General features: G+C 40.5%; 1 protein-coding gene across 1 annotated transcript in view; it reads left to right on the top strand.

The window, feature by feature from the left end:
- Positions 1 to 20,502, top strand: part of POC1B (POC1 centriolar protein B) — a 121,166-nt gene that overhangs the window by 13,382 nt on the left and 87,282 nt on the right. Inside the window, exons 4-9 of the mRNA XM_063447114.1 lie at positions 3,304 to 3,483; positions 12,063 to 12,170; positions 13,554 to 13,669; positions 17,665 to 17,798; positions 18,315 to 18,383; positions 19,121 to 19,273. Of these exons, the coding sequence (XP_063303184.1) occupies positions 3,304 to 3,483; positions 12,063 to 12,170; positions 13,554 to 13,669; positions 17,665 to 17,798; positions 18,315 to 18,383; positions 19,121 to 19,273 (760 nt within the window). The remainder of the gene's footprint in view (positions 1 to 3,303; positions 3,484 to 12,062; positions 12,171 to 13,553; positions 13,670 to 17,664; positions 17,799 to 18,314; positions 18,384 to 19,120; positions 19,274 to 20,502) is intronic.

Below are 20,502 nucleotides of genomic sequence, written 5' to 3' on the forward strand. Positions count from 1 at the left end.
AAGATGACGTCCCCCACACTTTTGAAAAAGCCCTCTGAACGGGCGAAACGCGTCAAGTGGGACATTTACAAGTGGGACTTTTATTGAGATTTTAATCTTGTTTGTTAATATTTTCCCCCTTTTTCAATAAATAGTTACTTTTTAGTACTATTTACTCATTCCTTTTTTCGGCTTGATTCCTGATACCATCTATATCCCGAGGTGGGGATTATACCACCCATGCTGTTTTAACTAGAGCAGGTTCTGCTCTGGGAAATGTAAGTACATTCCTTTCTACTTATTTACTAATATATACCAGTATTTACTGCACCATTGGAGTCCCCTCTCTGTTTTTTCTACCGAGATTCGGAGGACTATGAACATTCCAACCACCATTCTGACCACCACACATCCTTAGACGGGGATTGTACCGTCCACGCGTTATACAGCAGAGCTCTATTAAGCTCTAGCGTATGTGAGTGGTTTTCCTATATTATTTATTGTATTACTACTGTATCTAATTGTATTGCACTATTATTTGTTTTTTCCCTTTTTTTCCCTGAGGTCTATTACTTTGCATCGAAGGTTTATGTATGTATAAATTTTAAGGCGCAGTATACGCTATTTTTTTATCTTGTCTATTCCACCACACAAGGTTTTGGGAGTCCTTGTATTGTATACCGCAGCCTGTTTCACCATATAGTGAGCGCCTATTCTTCCTGTTTTCTACACTCAGGAGGGTTATCCGCCGACAACGGGAACGCCACTAAGCCAATTCGGGAAAATCGACTACGACTCACTAAAGGACCGGATCCAAGGGTGAAAGAAGCGTGCTCGTTGACATGCTGGGACTTTGCCATTAGTCAAAACAGACTTGCTGGAAGTTGGAGGGAGATGAGGGGCATTCATATAATCACAAGCTCTCTGCAATCATATGCTGGGTCGCATGGTGTCTTGAGGCTTTGCACTCTGTGGGGCTCTAGTGTTTATTTCTATTTTTTTCCCGGCATATCTTTTATTTTATGTCATATTAGGCAAGGTTAAGATATGTTTCATTAAATTCTGATGCAGGGATTGAGCTTAAGATACTACTACCTTGTTGTAATACCAACCCGTCACACCATCCTTGCTTATTCTGGGGGTGACTTAGTTAGTTAAAAGAATTTGAGTGTTGGGGTGGTGTGGGCTACCAGGCAATCGAAATTGATGTTTTTTAATTTTTAATTTTTTTTTGTCAATCTTTCTTTTATTTAAGGCATATAAGATGAGGTACAGAAGAGAAATTGGGGGAAATGTACGAGTGATTTACAGTATAGGGTTGATACACCAATCAGCAAGATTAAGTTACAGAATTGCGATGCCTCATTTTTAAAATTTTTGTTGTTAAACTTTAGTTTGAAAATACAAGCTATGGATCATAAGATCCGGTTGGTAACATGCTAAATTATTATAGTCAGACATTTGGTAACACATGGGTAGACAGTAAGCTGCTCACAAGTTAAATAAACACTTTGCTCCCTGAGATGCATATGATTGATTATCACCATTTTCAACAGGCGGTCTCATCAAGCTAGGTAAACTGCCCTAGGTCACAATTGTAAATAGTACTTTAAGCTAGTGTTGCAGGCTATTCTGGGTTACCTAGCCATCAGATACAAAACAGATAGCAGTTGCCTCAGTTGGTGATAGATTAATTAACTAACATGCATAGATAAAGTAGAGCGATGGGTAAGACGAGGAGTGTGGTGTAGTATACGTGCCACAGAGGATCCACAAGTCTCTTACGGGTACATGGGGCATACATTAGAAGCTGGTGCCCGTCTGAGAGTTTATAGTGTATAGTCACAATACCCCTTGCAGGGGGAATGCATAGTCCAGCACGGCATCCTGGGTCCCATATGTCTCCGGTCGTGATGGTACGCCAGCACTCTCCAGCACCTTGTCTCCATTTGGGTTGGTCTGTACGGGTAAGTCCCGGGTTGACTCGATGTGCCGTGTGTGTGGGTGGAGATGTGGCCGGCGTTGTCAGGCCGATGATCGGACCCAGACCTGCATTTCTTGGAATACCGCATGGTAATGGGGATCTTGGTGTTTTGCCCGGGTCTCCGGTTCCGCTTTGGGCCTTTTCTGGGCCTCATTGGCAGGTTCTTTCGTGTTGCCGCCGGAGGTTGTGGGCGGTGAGACACCGTTGCGGTAGGCAGTTCCAGCGTGGTGGTCTGCATTCTGTTGGTCAGCTTGGCCCAGAATGCCGTGAAGAGTCTGTCCAGTCTGGACTCCAAGTCGAGTTGCTGGCCCCGTGAACACGAGGCATCCGCCATTTCAATTGTGTCCGCATGTTGAGTTTGGCATCTTAGTTCAGGGTTGCAGGCTTTTGTTGCCGGGATATCCCTCACCGGCGGGGGGGAGGAGGACATGTGTCATCAGGGGAACCTTCAGTGAGAGGCATCGCTGCCGGTGGAGGGAGCGACCGCCTTCCGTGCGCCGTCCGAGCAGGCCTCAGCTTAAATTTGGGCCCATCCCCGCGTTGTATACGCTGAGTGTGGTCGTTGTCTCGATTGTGCGTTGCTATGGTGGTAATTAAAAAAGAAATGCAACTTATAATGATTTATGCAATTTATAATCTCAACGTTATTTAACCCCTGGAATAGAATCCCTCTGGCATGGGAAGACTCTGGGGATACATATGATGCAGTAGCAAATCAGGAAAGAGGAATTTTCAGTGCCACGTCACATTGGGAAACCATAGAGCAAGCTGATATGCTTGGCCACTGCATGCTAAATCTATGGTGCACTGGCAATAAACCAAATGCAGACACGTACACTTCTCTTGGGAAGGGGTTACCGGTTCTAGTGGATGAAGTAGGAGGTAAAACTCCACACACCTCCAATTGCTCTTCTGAGTATCAGTATCCCCTTTCACAAAAAGGAATGAAAAGGTACATATATAGTATAATTATAATAGTTTCATTTATTTGTTTTTACTTTTATTTAAAAATGGCATGTTTGCAAACTGAAACAAAAAAGTAAATTGGAAAAAAATCTATACATTAAGCACTGAATGCTCTGCTCCAAATATGCAGCTTTTGTGGAGAACACAAATATCTCCATTTTAACATGTCCTTATCTTCCTAATAACATTCAGTGGAGCTCTATGCGTAGCCTACAAATAACTTTCCAGAATGGGTTTGAGATATGTAATATACATTCATGACAAGCCATAAATAAAGCTATCACATTGCTTTCAAACACTGCAAAGCACCAGGAGCAGCTCTTAGGATAATCTCTACCAATATACTTTTATTTATTTTGTTTTGTCTTGTACAGTAGAGGGGAGTCCACGTTATTTAAAGCCCACAATGCTGCTGTTCGGAGTGTTGACTTCTCAAGCGACGGCCAGTCCCTTCTTACTGCATCTGATGATAAATCAATCAAAGCGTGGAGTGTGCATAGACAGCGCTTCCTCTATTCTCTCACACAGCACACAAACTGGGTACGATGCGTAAGGTCAGTGAGTTTGAATCCAACATGGAAAGGTTTTGTATATATTTTAATACATGTGCTTTCTCTCTCTCTCCACTGATTTTTGTTCGTTGTCATGTATGCCGGTGTGGAATATATACATATAGATCCATCTGATTTTCCATAGAACTTCTCAATGATGTTATGTTCCTAAGGGTTAATAACTAAAGTGGGAATTGATTAGAATTTAAAAATATTTCTAACTTTAGGTCAAAGTGGCCAATCTAAAAACATAGCTTACTTGGAGAATTTGCCTAGTTTGTCTGTTTTTGCCAAAAATATGAAATTCACAAATGTATTTTCTGAAGTGAGAATTCAAAGTTAATGTCAAATTTAATGTCAAAATGGAAAAAACATCTCCAAGTCAGCTATGCTTCCAGTTTGGATACTCTGGCCGTAATTGTGTAATTCACTTTGAATTCTCACTTTATTAAGTAATACTTGGGGGCTGGGGGGGCAGGGGTGTTAAATTAAAAAAAAATGTGTTTAAAAAAAAAAATAAAAAAAAAGTGTTAAAAATAAATTAAAAAAAGTGTTAAAAATAAATTTTAAAAAAATGTGTTAATGTGGGTGGGTGTGTGTGTGCCTGTTAGTGTGTGTGTGTGCCTGTTAGTGTGTGTGTGTGTCTGTTAGTGTGTGTGTCTGTTAGGGTTTCTGTCTGTGTCTGTGTGTGTGTGTCTGACTGTGTGTGTCTGACTGTGTGTGTGTGTGTATGTTAGTGAGTGTGTGTGTCTGCTAGTTTGTGTCTGCTAGTGAGTGAGTGTGTGTCTGTTAGTGTGTGTGTGTGTCTGACTGTGTGTGTCTGACTGTGTGTGTCTGACTGTGTGTGTCTGACTGTGTGTGTCTGACTGTGTGTGTCTGACTGTGTGTGTGTGTGTATGTTAGTGAGTGTGTGTGTCTGCTAGTTTGTGTCTGCTAGTGAGTGAGTGTGTCTGTTAGTGTGTGTCTGTTAGTGTGTGTCTGTTAGTGTGTGTCTGTTAGTGTGTGTCTGTTAGTGTGTGTCTGTTAGTGTGTGTCTGTTAGTGTGTGTCTGTTAGTGTGTGTCTGTTAGTGTGTGTCTGTTAGTGTGTGTCTGTTAGTGTGTGTCTGTTAGTGTGTGTCTGTTAGTGTGTGTCTGTTAGTGTGTTAGCGAGTGTGTGTTTCTGTTAGCTAGTGTATGCGTATCTGTCAGTGAATCTGTGTGTGTGTGTGTGTGTGTGTGTATTTAGAATGCGGGGCGGGGGGAAAGGTTGGGTGGGGGTGGCGCGGGGGGAGGGGGGGGGGGGGCGCCTGAGTTTTGTCCTGCCTAGTGTGGTGTATCACCAAATTAATGTAAATATTACACAAGGTTCGTCTACCACAAAACCAGGATACACCACTTGTCAGGAATACATGTTTGTGTTCCTGACCCTAAAGTGATCCTTTAATAACCCTGTGAATGTTTTCCATATGGGGCAGATTACAAAACCTGCACGATCACGGAGAGTACTAAGCGCATATTCTGAAATTGAGCTTCAGCCTCAACTGCAAACTGTGGCGTAGCTAGGGAGGGGTAGGGGGGGACATATGTCCCCGGGCGCCACGTTAGGGGGCGCCAAAATGAGTATTAAAACGAATTATTTTATTTTGATGTAAACTAATGTATCCCAAATACGTTGGCAAGATTGAATTTTGGAGCTCCACAAATATCTTCATTACAAACCAGTTGGCAAGCATGATGTTGGCGCCCCCATTGAGCATTAAGGGGCGCCATTCTACTCATAAACAAATGACACAGACATCCACAATGTAGGATTGCCGATGGTGTTTTTTTTTTAAAACAAAGATCAGTTTGGGTTCAAATATTATTCTTCATATACTGAAAGTGGCACTGGCATCTGGTTTTAACAATTATACAGGTTGGATAATTTCGAGTCGAATATAGGATTTTACGTGAGTGCAAGGAAGATAGAATAATACTTCACATTAGTTGAAAAGAGAAAGATAGATAACAAGTATTCGTCTCGTTGAATATAATCTGTAGCTTTCTCTCACTTCCACCAGAATAAAACAGTATCTCCCATCCTTTTCTCAGACGCTATATTCGATGTTAGTGGAACTTAGTGAAACAAAGACAGGGGACAGTTTTTTATTTAATATATTTGAAGTTCAATAAATAATGTATTTTAATTCATGTATTTTATTTACGTACTCGTTAAAATTTTTTACCGCAAAAGCGACTGCATTACCTTCAAATTTAACGCATGCGTAAAATCTCGGTATGAGGTTGCTTTAGTGAGTGTCTTCTAACAGACAGAATGCACAGCACGTGTATTGATGCTACAAGTGTGGGGAATACCAAAACTGACAGTCCAGTGTCCAAGGTACCAATTCTGAAATATTTTTTAGTTGAACAACAACAAGAAAAGAAAAGGTTTGTTATGATATTTTTATGATAAATAAATTGATAATTTTTAAACTTGAGTAATATAACTATATGTCAGCTATATGCAATTTCGCTAATATTGTACAATTTGTAATTATATATAATTTGGATTTTTCTTGACATAAATTTTGCCTGGAAATTATTTAATAACAAAATCGATTGCTCTGATCAATTAAAACAATTCAATATAAGAGTTCCATCCTACTTTATTAGAGTGATTTTCTATCCTTACCTTTTAATAAAACGAACTCGGCGTACAATTCAGGATATCTTTAAGCTTAAATGCACTAAATAAAATTGAAAACTCGCCTGATATATTTAACTGTTCTCATAATGTCTATAAAAAATTGTCAATAATTATCTTCACAATTATGTTCATTGTTAATTATGTAGTAGATTATTTTATGCAAACCAATAAGTTTGAATGACTATCTGTTCCTGTCCAAATTAAAAATAATAAAGTTGCGTGCACGCTGAAGTAAATTCACACTGAGACACGAGGTTCAGGTTAAATGAAAGAACTTCGAGAAAATGTAATGGCATCTGTTAAAAAGTGGGTGCGCAGACCCTTATAAAGCACAATTACATCATAAGCATTGTCAGAGATAACATTGATTTATGCATTATTATTTATTTATTTATTATTGCCATTTATATAGCGCCAACAGATTCCGTAGCGCTTTACAATATTATTAATTGGTTTAGGTGTTAAGTGGTTAGTTAAATGCCCTCCCATCAAGAGGTGGTGACATCCTTGTCACGAGAGTGGACACAAGGTGTAAGTGTCATCCCGTTAGCACGAGGTGTCCCTTGATGGGGGGGGGGGGGGGGGGCTTTGGCAGCAATTTTGAGTAGTTGGCATTATTAGTTTCAAAGTTAGTTTTCAAGGTTCTTTTAGTAAACATACATTTTATGATTCAGCTGACACATATTTTATTAGGACCAAAATGTAGCTCAGTTGGAACAATGTTTCATTAAACAGAAACTCATTGTTCAACTGACGCACTCTTCCTCCTGACACAGCATTCTTTAAGACAATTTTTATGAGGCCTAAAGACAATTTTTATATGAGGCCCAATAATTCTACAACAATTATGTAATTAAAGATTACCGTTGTACCTAATAATTTGTGTGTACCTAACAAAGCTATCGATAATACCACAGCCTCTTCGTGATGAATTGATAACTCTCGGATCTATACCCTTTCAGCATAGAGGCAGTAAGGAATCAGCTATTGAGTGAAATCAGAAAAAACAAGTACTGGGGGGCGGAGCCAAGCAGCCGAGCAGCCCAGACGTGTCCAGCGCGAGCTCCCACGTCTGGGCACTAAAAACGGGGTATCACACCCAGCCATAGACACCCACAAGCCGCAGACCACAATACCGGTAACCGGGAAAAGCTGCTGCGTCGTCCGGTGCCTCTCTCGAGCCTCTATGCAACTGCCCGGACCCACCGAGGCTTGCGGCCTACCTTAGATTCAGCCACGGAGAGACGGCCGCTCTCCAGGCACATCAGCAAAGACTGGGACCCCGGTGACACCCCCCCCCCCCCCCCAGGGTCCACATATAGCTGCCTAACTCACCCTGCTGACAACCGGCTGCTGATACCGCACAAGGCAGAGGAGTAACTCCATCCCTCAAAATGGCGGACGCACTCTCCCATGCGGCGAACGAGACGGGTGCGCAACGGTAGACCTCATGCTACAGCACCTGGACGAGTTCTTTGCCAAGCTATGGCAGAAGCTGGAGGTACGTGCTAATGGAAAGGAAGGGAGTCAGAGGGGCAATCGGAGGCACACACGAGTTGGGGTGCAAGAGGCCCAGCCGGGCGTGTTCACTCACGAGCACTTAAGCCGTACAAACTTAGCCCACCCAGGCAGCGTGCCGGCAGGGTCTTTCCCTCCAGGAAGTTCTGGCTGAAACTGCAGCACAGACTCTCCACCACCACCGTTGCCAACAAGCAAGGGGAGAGGGAAGCCTGGCAACGACAAGTGAGGGTGCCTGCTGCCAGAATCACACAGAGGGGTACACCCACTCGCCCCCCGACACATACAGCTATGAGACCTAGTGCACGCCGCCTGCCCAAGCCGAGAGCGGCGGAAGCTAAATATCGAAGGCTCCCCGACACCAAAGGTCTGATTGAGCGAGGAACACGATCACCTGCCCAGATCCCAGACAGCCACAGTTCGCCTCACCGTCAGGAGATATTACATCGGACCAAGCCTGAACCTTGCGAGGACCGGAACCTGCCGCAGCCCAGCAAGAGGGTACAAAGGGACACCATACCTGGCCAAAGAATGAACTATTTGTTCCAGCATGTCAGTGGCATCGGGTGAAGGTTTGCAGCAGCAAGGACTATGATAACTGCAGCTGAGCTCAGTTTGCATTCATTACATTCATTTTCATTTATTGATCTGTTTCTCCCTATCGATGTGCTTTTCCCCATTTCTGCCTCAATACTGCAGTTTTCCAGTATATGCCTTGCCAGTCTGTAATCAGTACACTGATTATTCATTTTGTTGTTGCATAACTCATTATTTGTTATTGGTATTTATTTAATTTCATCCTGCAGTGAACTCAAAAGCATACTGTATCACACTATAATCTTACTTTCTTATTAGATCAGCCTGTCAAAGCACTAAAAGCTCATTTACTCTAATGTACATCAACAAGTAACCCACATACATTATTATAAGCTTATGCATACCCAACTATGTTATTCAATTGCCTATACCAAGTACTACGGTATCTTACTTGACTCAACACCCGATCTAGGACACCGGGAACAGCTTTCTCAAGTCATCAGATTTGTGGATGTGGATTTTCAAACTAAAAAAGTAACCATCAAAGAATCATTTTTAGGATTTGTTCAGGTACATTCCAAAGACGCAGCAAGCCTTGAAAGAGTTATCGTAGAGAAACTGGAATCTGATAACATACCTCTAGCCGACTGTCGGTCACAATGTTATGACAATGCTGCTGTAATGACTGGGCATATATCCGGCCTTCAACAGCGAATATGTGCCAGAAATCACAGAGCATTGTTCGTCAACTGTGACAACCACAGCTTAAACTTGGCAGGAGTACGCTCAGCTAAACAGGATCCAGTTGTTATCACATTTTTTGGAACAGTTGAAAGTATATATTTGTTTTTCACTTGTTCAACAACTCGTTGGGAAGAATTAAAAAGAGTTGTGCCAATCACAGTGAAGAGGGAGTCTGAAACACGCTGGAGTGCACGATCAGAAGCTGTCAAAGCTATTGTCATGCCCCAGCTACCGGTAATTCCCTGTCTCTTCCGGGTTGACGGAGTTTAGCCACACCCCCTCTCTGACGCGGTCTCTCCACGCTACATAATGCGACCGTGCCAGATACAAGACGCTGGATTAATGAACAGCGTTACCGCGATATCAACCCGGCTGAAAGTTTTCTCTGCAAACCTACCTGTGTACCGAACCGGACTGGAACTCAAACTAACCTCCTTCTCCTCTCCTCGACCACGGCTAGTATCTGGACTTCTCTCATCCTGTCTCATAAAGAACCTCCCCGGAGGAGAACTCCGGAACCTGAATTCCACCCTCTGGAAGCTAAGTTAATCGTTTCATCTGTGATACGAACTTCTTTCTCTCAAGACTGCTGAGCATTCCTTCCATAGTCTGCTCTCAAGTTCTCCAATCATTTCTGCTACAGCCTGCTCTCAAGCCCGTTAAGCATTCAGGCACCAGCTGCTCCCTAACCTGCTAACTTTAAACCTAAAACGAATCTCTGCTGTTACAACTTCATTATAGCTTTCTTCATTAACCTAAAACTTGCAAACACCAAATGTGCTAGATTGCATGTATATAGGAAGCTGCTTACCAACAGCGGAGTATTTAAAGATACAGTACCTGTATTTTCCTATATTGAATAGACAATTCCTATTTTATTCTCTAATTTTCTAATCATCAATTTAAATCCTAAGAAATCTGCAGTTGTGCTCCATCTCAATCTATGTAAACGTGACAGCTATTTATGAAGGACTAGATGAACTAGTAGGGCTGTTGGAAAAATTATCAGAAGATGCAACTATGACGCCTGACACCAGAAGTGATGCAGAAACTTTGCTGGCAGGTATATTAAACTTTAACTTCCTAGTTTTGTTACATTTCTGGAACATCATACTTGGGAAAATTGATCGTGTCCAGAAACGGTTGCAGGATCCTACTATGAATTTCAAGGAAGCAGCATCTGATCTTGAATCGCTGGAGCAAGAACTTGTCAACATTCGTGATAATTTGAGCCAGGTTGCGGTAGACAATGGAAAAACAAGATGCACAACTTGGGGAATCGAGGTTGACAGAAGGATTAGACGACATCGGAGGATGCCTGGAGAATTAGCAAGAGATGCAGGACTTTCTGCAGAAGAAGAAATTGCACGTGTTATGAACAGCGTAATTGATAGACTCCAACAGGAGATATCAATATGTTTTTTACGTCTAAAAAAGCTAAACACCAAATTTGGATTTTTACTAGATGTCAAAACTCTTCTTGCTGAGACAAATGTCGATACACTTCGTCAAAATTGCTTAGATTTTGGAAATTTCTACGACACTGACGTCAATGGTCACGAATTGTGCACAGAAATTGGAGACTGCAAAATGCTGCTCAGTACCCGGACTGAAGTTCTACCGGAAACTCCTTTGGATCTTCTTGGTTTTATTGTTTCATATGGAGATGACGTATTTCCGAATCTGCGCATTTCACTGCAAATACTTCTAACAATTGCTGTTTCAATTGCAAGCTGTGAGCGGTCCTTCAGCAAATTGAAGCTTATTTTGTCTTATTTACGTGCTCAATGGGACAAGATCGTCTGAGTGATCTTGCACTCCTTAGCATCGAAAGAGAAACACTTGAGAATATTAATTTTGACAACGTGATTGACGAGTTTGCGACAGTCAAATCAAGGAGGATCAATTTGTCTATTGTGTCTATATGTCTATTCCAGTCATGTATAATTAGTAGAGTATATATATTTTTTTTCAAATACATTGTTTACAATCGTATAGAGAATTATTAGTCTGTATTCTATTTCATTAAAATACCAGATGCTTCGAAAATGAACCATATAAACCGTAAAATTTCAAAATTTTCTTAGGGGCTCAAACTGAGCCCCCAGACGCTGTCGGTCCGAGAAGGGGCGCAGACTTTGTGTCATGTCCCCTGGCGCAGATGACACTAGCTATGCCTCTGACTGCAAATGTCACTTTTATTTATTCCCCAAATAATTTGATCCATTTGTGTGATTGTATAGATGGAGCAACATTAGCACAAGAGGATCAACAAAGTGCACATGTGCGTTGGATGTCGGTGTCCAGCAGTTGGCACCTGTAGATGGTTGTTCTTGCTCTTTTAGTTTGCTATATTCCAACTGTGCAATTTAGAAATATGGCGACCTCTATAGGCTAATGATAGAGAGAAATGGAGGTAAACAGATGTGTAATGTTTTACATTTTTTGTTTAGGTTTCAAGACATCGTGGCCTCGATTTTAATACGTTTTCCAAAATGCTTTAATATTGTTAGAAATGTTTTCAAGTGATATGTCTACAGCAGTCACCGTTAAAGTCTATAAGAATTTTTGTAGTTTGAACTTTTTTCAAATAGTATTGAATCATTTGCAAGGATTATTAAATCGAGGTCTAGGACAGTTATCATTTACATTTCTCGAGATACTGTTTAGAGTGTTCATTTATTTGTTCAACTCATTTTCTTGTTATCATGTTTTTATTTTATGGTCTGCGGCGACTGTTAAACTCTTCCAGTTTTTCTTTTGGAAACAGAACCATTGTATCTTTAAAACGCGGTTTCTAAACCCCAATATTTTTTTTCTGTATGTTTTGTATTATCCGTGGTTAAAGGTTGACTGACAGAAATTACATTTTCTGTTGTTAACACCATGAATAAGAATGTTTTGGTTTAGTGTTCAGCCCTGTCGATTTTAAGCAGGTAAATAGACTCTATCAAAGGAAATCTCTCCGTCTTTCACGAAAACCATTTCTTACCTCCTTCTATGTACATGAGTGTGTTTTGGAATTCACATATTACTTTTACTCTCCAGGTGTTTGAATTAACGTATTTAGTTTTCTCCATGGCTTTGAAATCTTGATTTATTTTTTTTACCCAGATTTTCCCCCGATGGTCGCTTGATCACTTCTTGCAGTGATGATAAAACTGTCAGAATCTGGGACTCGACCAATAGACTTTGCATTAATACATTCATGGACTACAAAGGGTAATTTCTTATTATGGATTTATCGTCACTAAATTACGTTTGTGTTATCTTCCTTGTAAGAGTTATGCTCATGTGTACCTAAATTTTCTTTTTTTTTTTTACGTGTTTTTTTGTTGTTGTTGTTTTCTCTTCACTGAATTATCACACTTTTATGTGCGCCTTGATGATGTTTCAGTTACCTTTTACACACTTACTAAACAATGACATACTGGACTCTGAAAACTCCACAAAGTTATTCTATTCAATGAGATTGAAAACTCCAACCTTGGCCTACTCTTTGTGACAGACCTGCTCCTTGGTCTTATGTTTTCACAAGCTTTCAACAGGATTTCAGTAAATTCCAACCTTGTTGTGCACCTCCAAAGTTGTACATAGTTACATAGTTACATAGTTAGATAGCTGAAAAGAGACTTGCGTCCATCAAGTTCAGCCTTCCTCACACCTGTTTTTTGCTGTTGATCCAAAAGGCAAAAAAAAACAAAAAACAAAAAAAACCCAGTTTGAAGCACAATTTTGCAACAAGCTAGGACAAAAAATTCCTTCTTGACCCCAGAATGGCAGTCAGATTTATCCTTGAATCAAGCAGTTATTACCCTACATTGAAAGATTATATCCTTGAATATTCTGTCTTTGCAAGTATGCATCTAGTAGCTGTTTGAACATCTGTATGGACTCTGATAAAACCACTTCTTCAGGCAGAGAATTCCACATCCTGATTGTTCTTACAGTAAAAAAACCTTTCCTTTGCCTTAGACGAAATCTTCTTTCTTCCAGTCTAAACGCATGGCCTCGTGGAGACTGCAAAATGCTGCTCAGTACCCGGACTGAAGTACATGTGTTACATATTTCTACTCAGCCTATGTTTAATTATGTGGACAGCTCTGACTATACAGCATTTCCAGGGATTTGCTTATAATAGATTTAACATTGAATCTCCATTTTTGTCGATATTTGGGGCTCAGTTCCTGTTAGTAAACCTGTATGCAACAAGGAAATTAAGAACCTCATACCATAACCACTATCTGGATACTGTCACATCATTACCCTAATCCTTCACCAACATACATAGAGGCATGCACATACCTATTTAGCTCCCTAGACAGAAGAAAGGCAAGGCCCTGGATCTACAGATATGCTTTAGCTTCCATCCTAATACCTCTATATGCATGAATCTACCTATCTTTCATCATTCTTCTGATCGTTTACTTCAAAGTTTGTTTGTTGTCGTTATTGTTCCCCCCTGCTTAAAATGGCAAACTCTGCACTGTTTTTAGTTTACATTTTGCTTGTCAATTGTCAACATGGCTCTAGTAAGCCTTCTAAGTCCTAACTTTTATTCTCTTGCAGTAAGCTTAGATTTCATCAGTGACTTATTTCTTTCAGGCATTCCAACTATGTAGGTTTTAACCCCACAGGAACATGTGTAGCATCTGCTGGCTCTGACAGTACGGTCAAAGTCTGGGATATTCGAATGAACAAACTGCTGCAACACTATCAAGGTAAGAATCAAACATTGGATCTAGTTGACTCTGTTTTGTGAACTTTTAGTTATTTTTAGGCTTTGTCAAAGTTTTCATGTTCCACATGAACAGCTTTATTAACTCTTCATCAGACTCAGATTAGAGTAGGAGTACTCCAAGTTAGGTGCCAGGTGTGACCTGGTGCACTGGCACTGCCCCCACAGCCATTGTAAGGAATGTAGTAGTTTTTGAGGGCTTTGATGCTGGGGAACTTTCGGCTTTTGGGAAATGGTAGTGGAGACAGGGAGCTGTAAGCGACAGTCACCAGGTAAGAGATCAAACTCCTTACAATGGGGAGGGCACCAAGGCACACTTGACACTATAACCACTACAGCAAGCTCTTGGAGTATCACATTTAAGATCACACAATAAAAGTTACAAGGTACAGTTAAATAATGAATATGGGCTTAAAGTGCAGTCTCTCAACTTTAATTTGAGGGTATTCACATCCAAACTGGAGAAGGGGTTAGGAATTGCAGCTCTTTAATATGTAGCCACCTTTTTTTTTTTTTCAATGGACAAAATGTAATGGGACAATTGACTCAAAAGCTGTTTCATGGACAGGTGTGGGCTATTCCTTCGGTATATCTTCATCAGTTATGCACGTAACAGGTCTGGAATTGATTCCAAGTGTAGCATTCACATTTGGAAGCTTTTGCAGTGAGCTCACAACATGCGGTCTAAAGAGCTCTCAATGCATTTGTAACAGGCCATCCTTAGGCCGCATAAAAATCCATCAGTGAGATAATAGCAACATCAGGAGTGGCCAAATCAACAGATTGGTACATTCTGATGAAAAAAAAACATTGGTGAGCTCTGCACCACAAAAAGGAATGGACGTCCACGGAAGACAACAGTGGTGGATGATCATGGAATCCTTTCCATGGTAAAGAGAAACCCCTTCACAACATCCAGTCAAGGGAAGTACACTCTCCAGGAGGTAGGCATGTCCTTATCGAAGTCTACCAAAAAGAGAAGACTTTATGGTACCAGCACAGAGGGTTCACCATAAGGTGCCAAACATTCATAGCTCAAGAATAGAAAGTCAGATTAGACTTTGCCAAAACGCATCGAAAAAAACTATCCATTTCTGGAACCGCATTCTTTGGAGAGAAAAATAAGTAGCAAGAGAGGTGAGAACGCACAATAGCTCAATTAGCCTGCCCTTTGGTGGGTCCCTGCTCAGATCTGAAGCTGGTTTTAGCTCAACTTGTGCCATTACAGAGAGAACATATCTGAAGCATATCAGTCTGGTCCCACCCATATGGGCAGTTTTTGGACAGATGAAATCTGTACTAGAATGATGGAAAAAAAAAGTATGGAGAAGGCTTGGAACGGCTCATGATCTGGCGTATTCCACATCACCTGTAAAACATGGTGGAGGCAGTGTGATGGCATGGGCATTCATGTTTTCCAATGGCACTGAGTCACTAGTTTTTTATTGATGATGTGAAAGAAGACAGAAGTAACCAGATGAATTCTGAAGTGTACAGGGATATATTGTCTGCTCAAATTCAGCCTAATTCAGCGAAGTTGATTGGATGGCGCTTCCCTTTAACCCCTTAAGGACACATGACATGTGTGACATGTCATGATTCCCTTTTATTTCAGAAGTTTGGTCCTTAAGGGGTTAAAGATAGACAATTAACCAAAAATACTATGAAAACAACCCAGGAGTTTTTAATCTTCTGCAATGGCCAGGTCAATCACCTGATCTCAACCAGATCGAGCATTGTGCTTAAGACAATAAGACCCACGACAAACCACAATTGAAGATCGCTTCAGTAAAGGCCTGGTAAAACATCACAAAGGAGGAGACCCACCCGTTTGGGATTGTCCATGTGTTCCAGACTTCAGTTGCCTGCAAAGGATTCTCGACAAAGTATTAAAAAATAACATTTTATTATGACTGTGTTGAATTGTCCAATGACATTTGAGCCCCTGAAACTCAGATACACATACCTACACACAGGTAAACACTGACACTCACAGATATACACACACAGATACACACTGGCACACACATACATACAGATACTCACTGACACAATCAGATACACACACATAATCACAGATACACACTGACAATGATATAGAAATTTACGATGGTTAAATCATCCAAGAGATAACAAGAGGCTCCTAATTGGATGTACGAGCGTTCGGGAGAACCGATAATAAAACCACAGACTTCGTTGTAGTTCAGATATCATCTCATCTTTTAATTGGGAGAGCATTGCATATATAAAATGGCATTGGTCTACTGCGCATGTGTACATAAAAAGAAGCAACAATTAAGTTTTACTGCGCATTTGTGCGTGAAAACAAGGGACAGTTGCTTACTTGAGAACGTCTTATATAAGCTATGTTAGAATACCAAACAAAAAGTAACATTTCATGAATGTGCTGCAGAAAATGTTGACAGAAGCAGGAGTGAAGAATTCAACTTTTAACCCCGTCAGACGTGGAAGGACTTAACTAGGGCAAATGTAACTCTTTATTTACCTTTATCTATGACAACACTTGCCTAAACATACACACTGGCACACATACAAATTGCAGTTATCATAATGTTAACCACCCCCCTGCTTCCATACCTTTTGGTTGCAGGGAGGTGACTTCCTGGGGCTGGTTGATCTTGATGGGAGTCTGAAGCTGCCGAACTCTTCCTCCTGATCTCTTAGTTGCATCCTGTGTCACGCGGTCTGTATGCTAGAAGGAAGTAACAATCACTACCTCCAAGCACTCTCTGCAACATTAAAGCGGCCCAGTCTGCGAAACGGCTGCATCATCCGACCGGGTTCCTGATGAGGTAGTTCCACCTATGGCAGCTGCACTATTTTCTCGGGAGGGGAAATTGCCCCGGTTCCCCCTCCCCTGGATGTGTATATATAACAAACAAGATCCAATACACTCACTAAACCCCAACCTCAACGAATTAAATTGTTTTTTTTTTTTAACACCTTACTTAATGGGCAAAAATAATAAGGATTTAGTTACAGTATGTAATTATGCAATGCATAACTCTACCACAACTCCATTCAAGGCAGGTCCTATCCTAGCCTGCTCTTATGAGATTAATCCTTCCTCCTTGAACTCTCTGCAGGGCAAGGTTACCGTAAATGGGACCTGGAATGAGGTACCTGTGACAAGGAGGGGTGTTAAGTGACTGGCGTAGGGCCGAACTCCTAATTATATATTACTTTTAAAGGATAAAAATCCCTGATTTCAAATATTTACTTAAAGGGAAACTCCAGACCCCTAAAGCACTTTAGCTTGCTATGTGTGTAGAAATGTCTTTTTTTTTATTATTATTATTTTTTTTACTGTACAAACAGTGCAGATTTCAACAGAAACTGACCCTTTTAATAAATTAGCCTTGTTACACCCTCATGGCTATCTATCAGACAATTGGTCCTGTTACTTCCTCATTGCTTAGCTCACATTAGTTTTCCAGAGCACCTGTCTTGCAAAGGATCTTCATGGAGCTGTATTGAAAAGTCTGTAATTGGTCAGTCTCAGAAAGTCTGAGTTAGAAGGGGGTGGCTTGCAAATGCTTCAGACCAGAGGTCTGCATCTTTTGCAAGCTGTTATTAGATGGCTTGCTTATCTGCTAAATTGCTTTGATTTGTTTATTTTTTATTTGGGCAGTGCAGTGTCCCTTTTAAACAATCAATAGATTATATTCAGACTGACTAAAATGCTTGGAATGCTGCTAGAGGTTTTTTTTTTTCCGGACTTCCACTGTGATTTCACTGTGTCTCTGAATGTTTGAAAAATAAGAATAAAAACAATATTCACATACATACCACCAATAACTCAACGTGTCTGAAGATACACTTATTTTAATATAATAAATTACAATTTATGTAGGTGCTCATTTACCTCACCCATGTTTGACTGTTTTTCAGTGCTCACCACATTTTCTATTTTTTATCACAATCTGAAAAGCTAAATATTCATTTTCTTTACTCTAGTTCACAGTGCTGGAGTTAATTGTTTGTCATTCCACCCATCGGGAAACTACCTCATTACTGCATCTAGTGATGGTACGGTTAAAGTGCTAGACCTTCTTGAGGGAAGACTTCTCTACACTCTTCATGGCCACGAGGTAGGTCCTGTATTACTGCATCTGGAAAGGGAAGCACTAGATTGCAGAGTCGTTACTAGCGTCCAGAAAAACCTGGGGCTTGAGCCCAAAACATTATGGGTACATTTGATAGAAAAATATTTATAACTTGTATAAAGTGGGATTCATTTATGTATGTGCAGTTTTCTCCATTTTCACTTTCAGTAAATTTCTACAATCTGCACGTTTACCTTCAAGCATTTTATTGGCTTCCGATACTTTTTAGTAAGGCTCTTTATGTCAAATGTTAACATTATCACAGGAAAAAAGTGATTTGATCAAGAGGAGGATGTAATATGTGTGTAGATACAATGTATATATAATTTATAATATGTCTGTGTACTTACAGTATATATGTATATGTACTCTCCTCAATGGTAAAGTACAGGTTTAAGTAGTAATGTAAGTTAAAGATCACTGCTTATTATGACAACTTACCTCATCATTGTTTAAACTATTATTGTTTTGAATGGAAGGCATGTTTTTGTTTCACCCCAGGGTCCTGTCCTTTCTGTGGCTTTTTCCAGGCATGGAGAGCAGTTTGCAACAGGAGGTACTGATGCCCAGGTTTGTAAAATTGTTAGATATTTTTATGTCTGCAACTTGTAACTTCCCACACAGTGAGTTCATGACCCCAATCCAATCTAGGCACCCTTATCTCAACCAGCCATCCATTTGCCCTTGGACATCCACAAAAATTATTTAAATATTCAATTTAAATATGTCTTGCAACTCTAAATCTTTACCCCTCTCTACATAGGCTTCCTGTTTCATTTAGGATTCAGTTCAGAACTTTCCTGCAGAGCTCTCCGTAACTTCCCCTGCTTATATGTCCTTCATTAGAAGAAATGTTTCAACGAACGACATGTTACTATCTCTTTCTTGTAATATGACCCCATAGTCTCACCTGCAGGAACTCTCAATATGGAATCCCTTCCCTCGCCACATTCGACTCTCCCCATCTCTGCAGTCCTTCAAAAAAACATCTTTAAAAACAATTCTTTAGAGAGGCCTATCAGCTCGCCCCATAACTCCTCATTCCTTACAAGCTTCCTCTGTTGTCTCTCAACTAATGCACTCTCTCCTCTCAAACTCGCCCATCCTTTCAGGTATATCCAGATCACTTGATTCAATCACTTCCCTTTTGTGTATTTTCCCCTCATCTTTTAGATCGTAAGCATGTTTTCCCTCTTTATCCACTGCTCCCGTATGTCAGATGTATTGGACACTTTTTTCCCCCTTCTTTTATTTGTAGTATAACATGATTATGATTTTTTTTAAATTTCACACCAATCTTAATTTAGGTGTTGGTATGGAAGACGAATTTTGACAAATTTACCAGTACGGAAGTTGTGAAGCTTCAACTTAAGAGAGCACACCCTGAAGCACCACCTCATGTAAATGACATCTATCCACGCTCTCCTCATCTCCACACAAGCAGGGGACCCTCCATTGAGGTACAATCCACTTTTGCTGTGTCAGATCACAAAGATTTAAAAAAAAAAAAAACAACACGAGAGAACGTGAAATACAAGAGCGCCAAATGTTTCTGGATTTTGACTTCACAAAGAGGGAGAAGAAACATTATAGAAAAACTTTTTTGTTTTAGTGATTTGTCAATACTTAAAGGAACACTGTCGGCAACATAGCAAATTTATTGGAATGATGTTGTCAGCTTGTAAGTAGCTCTCCATATCACAAAACTGGTTGAGAAACATTTTTCCAAGTATCAGATGAAGTATATCCCACACAGATGCATACAACAGAAAAACATTCAATGTGCAGTATTGCTTATTATATGACATCACACGAGAACTGTAGGTATCTGCAATACTGATACAAGGACTGTAAAGAAAATATCTGTAGGTTTTTTTTATTTTTATTCCTTCCCCCTTTGTGGCATCAATATCCAGATACACCAGGTGCTTCTGTATTTCATCTGTTTTTTTTTCCCCTCATTTGTTCTCTAGTGTTTGTACGGTACACAAACTATTTTTTGCTGCCTATAAACTATTTTCTATTTCTAGGACACTATTTACGTAGATTAGTATTTTTATACACATCTATTTCCTTTTTATTTTTCCAGTTATAGGACCAGCCCTTATCTACCTGAAATATTTGTATTTCCTGCGTATGCTCAGTTGGCTAATTTTCTACACAAACAACATAGCAAATAGTGAATAAAACTCTACAAACCACAGTGGAGCACTTAGTTGTAACCTTTTTATAACCCAGCTCTCTGGTTTGTAATGTTTTATTCACTATTGTTTGTAACACTTAATCAGAGGTGTGAAGCATACATTTGTGGTAGCAGCCATTTTCCAAGTGTGTCTACAATTATACTATTCGCGCCTTTTCCCTTATGAATTATTTTAATAATATAATGTTCTGCACAACCGTTTTCACAAAAAAAGAATGGGGCTGTCAATAAGATTTTTGCAGTTGTGGTTTGGCCGCTATCAGTTTATTTACTAGTTCGCAGGGCCGGACTGGCCCACCGGGATACCGGGAAATTTCCCGGTGGGCCGTCGGCACCTGGGGCCGGGGAGACATGTGGATGTCCTGCGGCCGCATGGAGAGCTTGGATGGCGGCCGCAGGGGAAGCTCTTCTGGCGGCCGCTGGGGGAGCAGGCTGTTCTGTCTCTGCTCCCCCTCCCTCGCGCGCTAGAAAGAGACCGGCGCCGGA

Source organism: Pelobates fuscus, chromosome 3 (assembly GCF_036172605.1).
Source record: "Pelobates fuscus isolate aPelFus1 chromosome 3, aPelFus1.pri, whole genome shotgun sequence".
Classification (NCBI taxonomy): domain Eukaryota; kingdom Metazoa; phylum Chordata; class Amphibia; order Anura; family Pelobatidae; genus Pelobates; species Pelobates fuscus.